We start from the raw sequence: 1754 nt of genomic DNA on the forward strand, positions 1-1754 counted from the left end.
GGGGGGAGAGAAGTGTCAGGTGCATCGTCAACGTCGCTGCTGGTCCCTCCGCTCTGGAGCTGCAGGATGAAACTTCCCCAGTTTGTGATCTGGAGGTAGAACTGGACCCCATGGGTGGAGCTGGATCCCGCCAGGATGCTGGGGAGTGTGTGGGGGAGCTGATGGAAGGGTGGGAATGAGGGGGTGTTCCCTTCCCCTCCCCCCCATCTCAGTGATTCCAATGGGATGTCACAGGCTGGGGAGGGGGATGAAGCCACCGCTGACATTCCAAGCATCTCCTGGATGAGAGGAACCATCTCCTTTGTGTTCCCCTGCCAAGAACCAGAGATGTTCCCCCCACCTCACATTGGCAGTTGGGACCCAAACCCCTCCTTTTTCCCTTTTTTCCCCCCATTTTCCTGCTTTCACCCCAAGATCCAGGTGAGGCTTGGGCACCCCATGGTCCCCACAGGAGGGACAATGAACCAGGGTGTCCCCATCCTGCTGTCCCACTTTCCATCTATCCATCCTGGGGTGGGGAGATGTTATCGTTGGAATAAATAAGGAAGATTCGGGAAGACAGGGGAGGAGGTTTGGTCACCTGGGGGCTCTTTGTCATTAAAGGTCACCCGTGTCAGATTGAAGCCATCATGGTCTCACCCTTCACCTCAGGATGTGATGGGGACAGGCAGCAGCATCCGAGGGGATCAACAGGAGCATCCAAGGGGAACCCACCACCCGTTGGCATCACAGGAGATGTGACGTCATGATGATGACACCGGTGGAAGGGAGGAAGCCTTTCCACTATGGGGGTGCAGTTATTCCCACCTGGATAACCCCACAGGGGATCTTATGGCAACATGAGGAGGGCGTGGAGCTCCTGGAGAGAGTCCAGAGGAGGCCACCAAGGTGATCTGAGGGCTGGAGCAGCTCTGCTCTGGAGCCAGGCTGGGAGAGTTGGGGTGTTCAGCCTGGAGAAGAGAAGGCTCCAGGGAGACCTGAGAGCAGCTTCCAGTGCCTGAAGGGGCTCCAGGAAAGCTGGGGAGGGGCTTGGGACAAGGGCAGGGAGGGATGGGAGCAGGGGGAAGGGTTTCCAGCTGGCAGAGGGAGCTGGAGCTGAGATGGGAGGGAGAAATTCTGGGCTGTGAGGGTGGGGAGAGCCTGGCCCAGGTTGCCCAGAGAAGCTGTGGCTGCCCCATCCCTGGCAGTGTTGAAGGGCAGGTTGGATGGGGCTTGGAGCAGCCTGGGCTGCTGGGAGGTGTCCCTGCTCATGCAGGGGGTTGGAACTGGATGATCTTGAAGGTCCTTTCCCACCCAAACCATGCAGTGACCCTAAGCCACCGAGGGGTGGGGGGATCCATCCCTCATACCACGGAGCACCAGGATGTGTCCCACCCCCTGGGTGCCACCGAGCAGAGGGACGGGGCCACACACACACACACACACAGTCAGTGTGAGCTACCCAGGGGCTGTTCCCAGCCTGGGTAAAGTCTCCTCGAGTGGGGGGCAGGTGAGAAGGGCAGGGAGGAGAGCGGGGTGCAGCACCCACGGGAGCCCCACGGGGCGCCCATACGGGCCGAAAACAACCCTGTTTGTTTAACAACGGCCCTGCTCGATCTGTATCACCCCCTCCCCCATCGCCGCGGTCTAAATTTTCCCCGTTTTCCCCCTAAAAAGTGTGTGTGGGGGGGATGCGCTCAAGCCCAACCCCCCCCTCCCGGCACCGCCCGCAGTTCCCGCCGGGCCCGGCAGGGGGCGCTGGCCGCGCGCGGGGG

At 60.8% G+C, this 1754-nt stretch overlaps 1 protein-coding gene across 1 annotated transcript in view; it reads left to right on the forward strand.

Moving 5' to 3' along the window:
* Positions 1 to 110: 110 nt before the first annotated feature.
* RELT (RELT tumor necrosis factor receptor) overlaps positions 111 to 1754 on the forward strand; it is a 15161-nt gene continuing 13517 nt past the window's right edge. The window contains exon 1 of the mRNA XM_010007200.1: positions 111 to 169. Within this exon, the coding sequence (XP_010005502.1) occupies positions 111 to 169 (59 nt within the window). The remainder of the gene's footprint in view (positions 170 to 1754) is intronic.

This window comes from Chaetura pelagica, unplaced genomic scaffold (assembly GCF_000747805.2).
Source record: "Chaetura pelagica isolate M959 unplaced genomic scaffold, ChaPel_1.0 scaffold430, whole genome shotgun sequence".
Taxonomy (NCBI): domain Eukaryota; kingdom Metazoa; phylum Chordata; class Aves; order Apodiformes; family Apodidae; genus Chaetura; species Chaetura pelagica.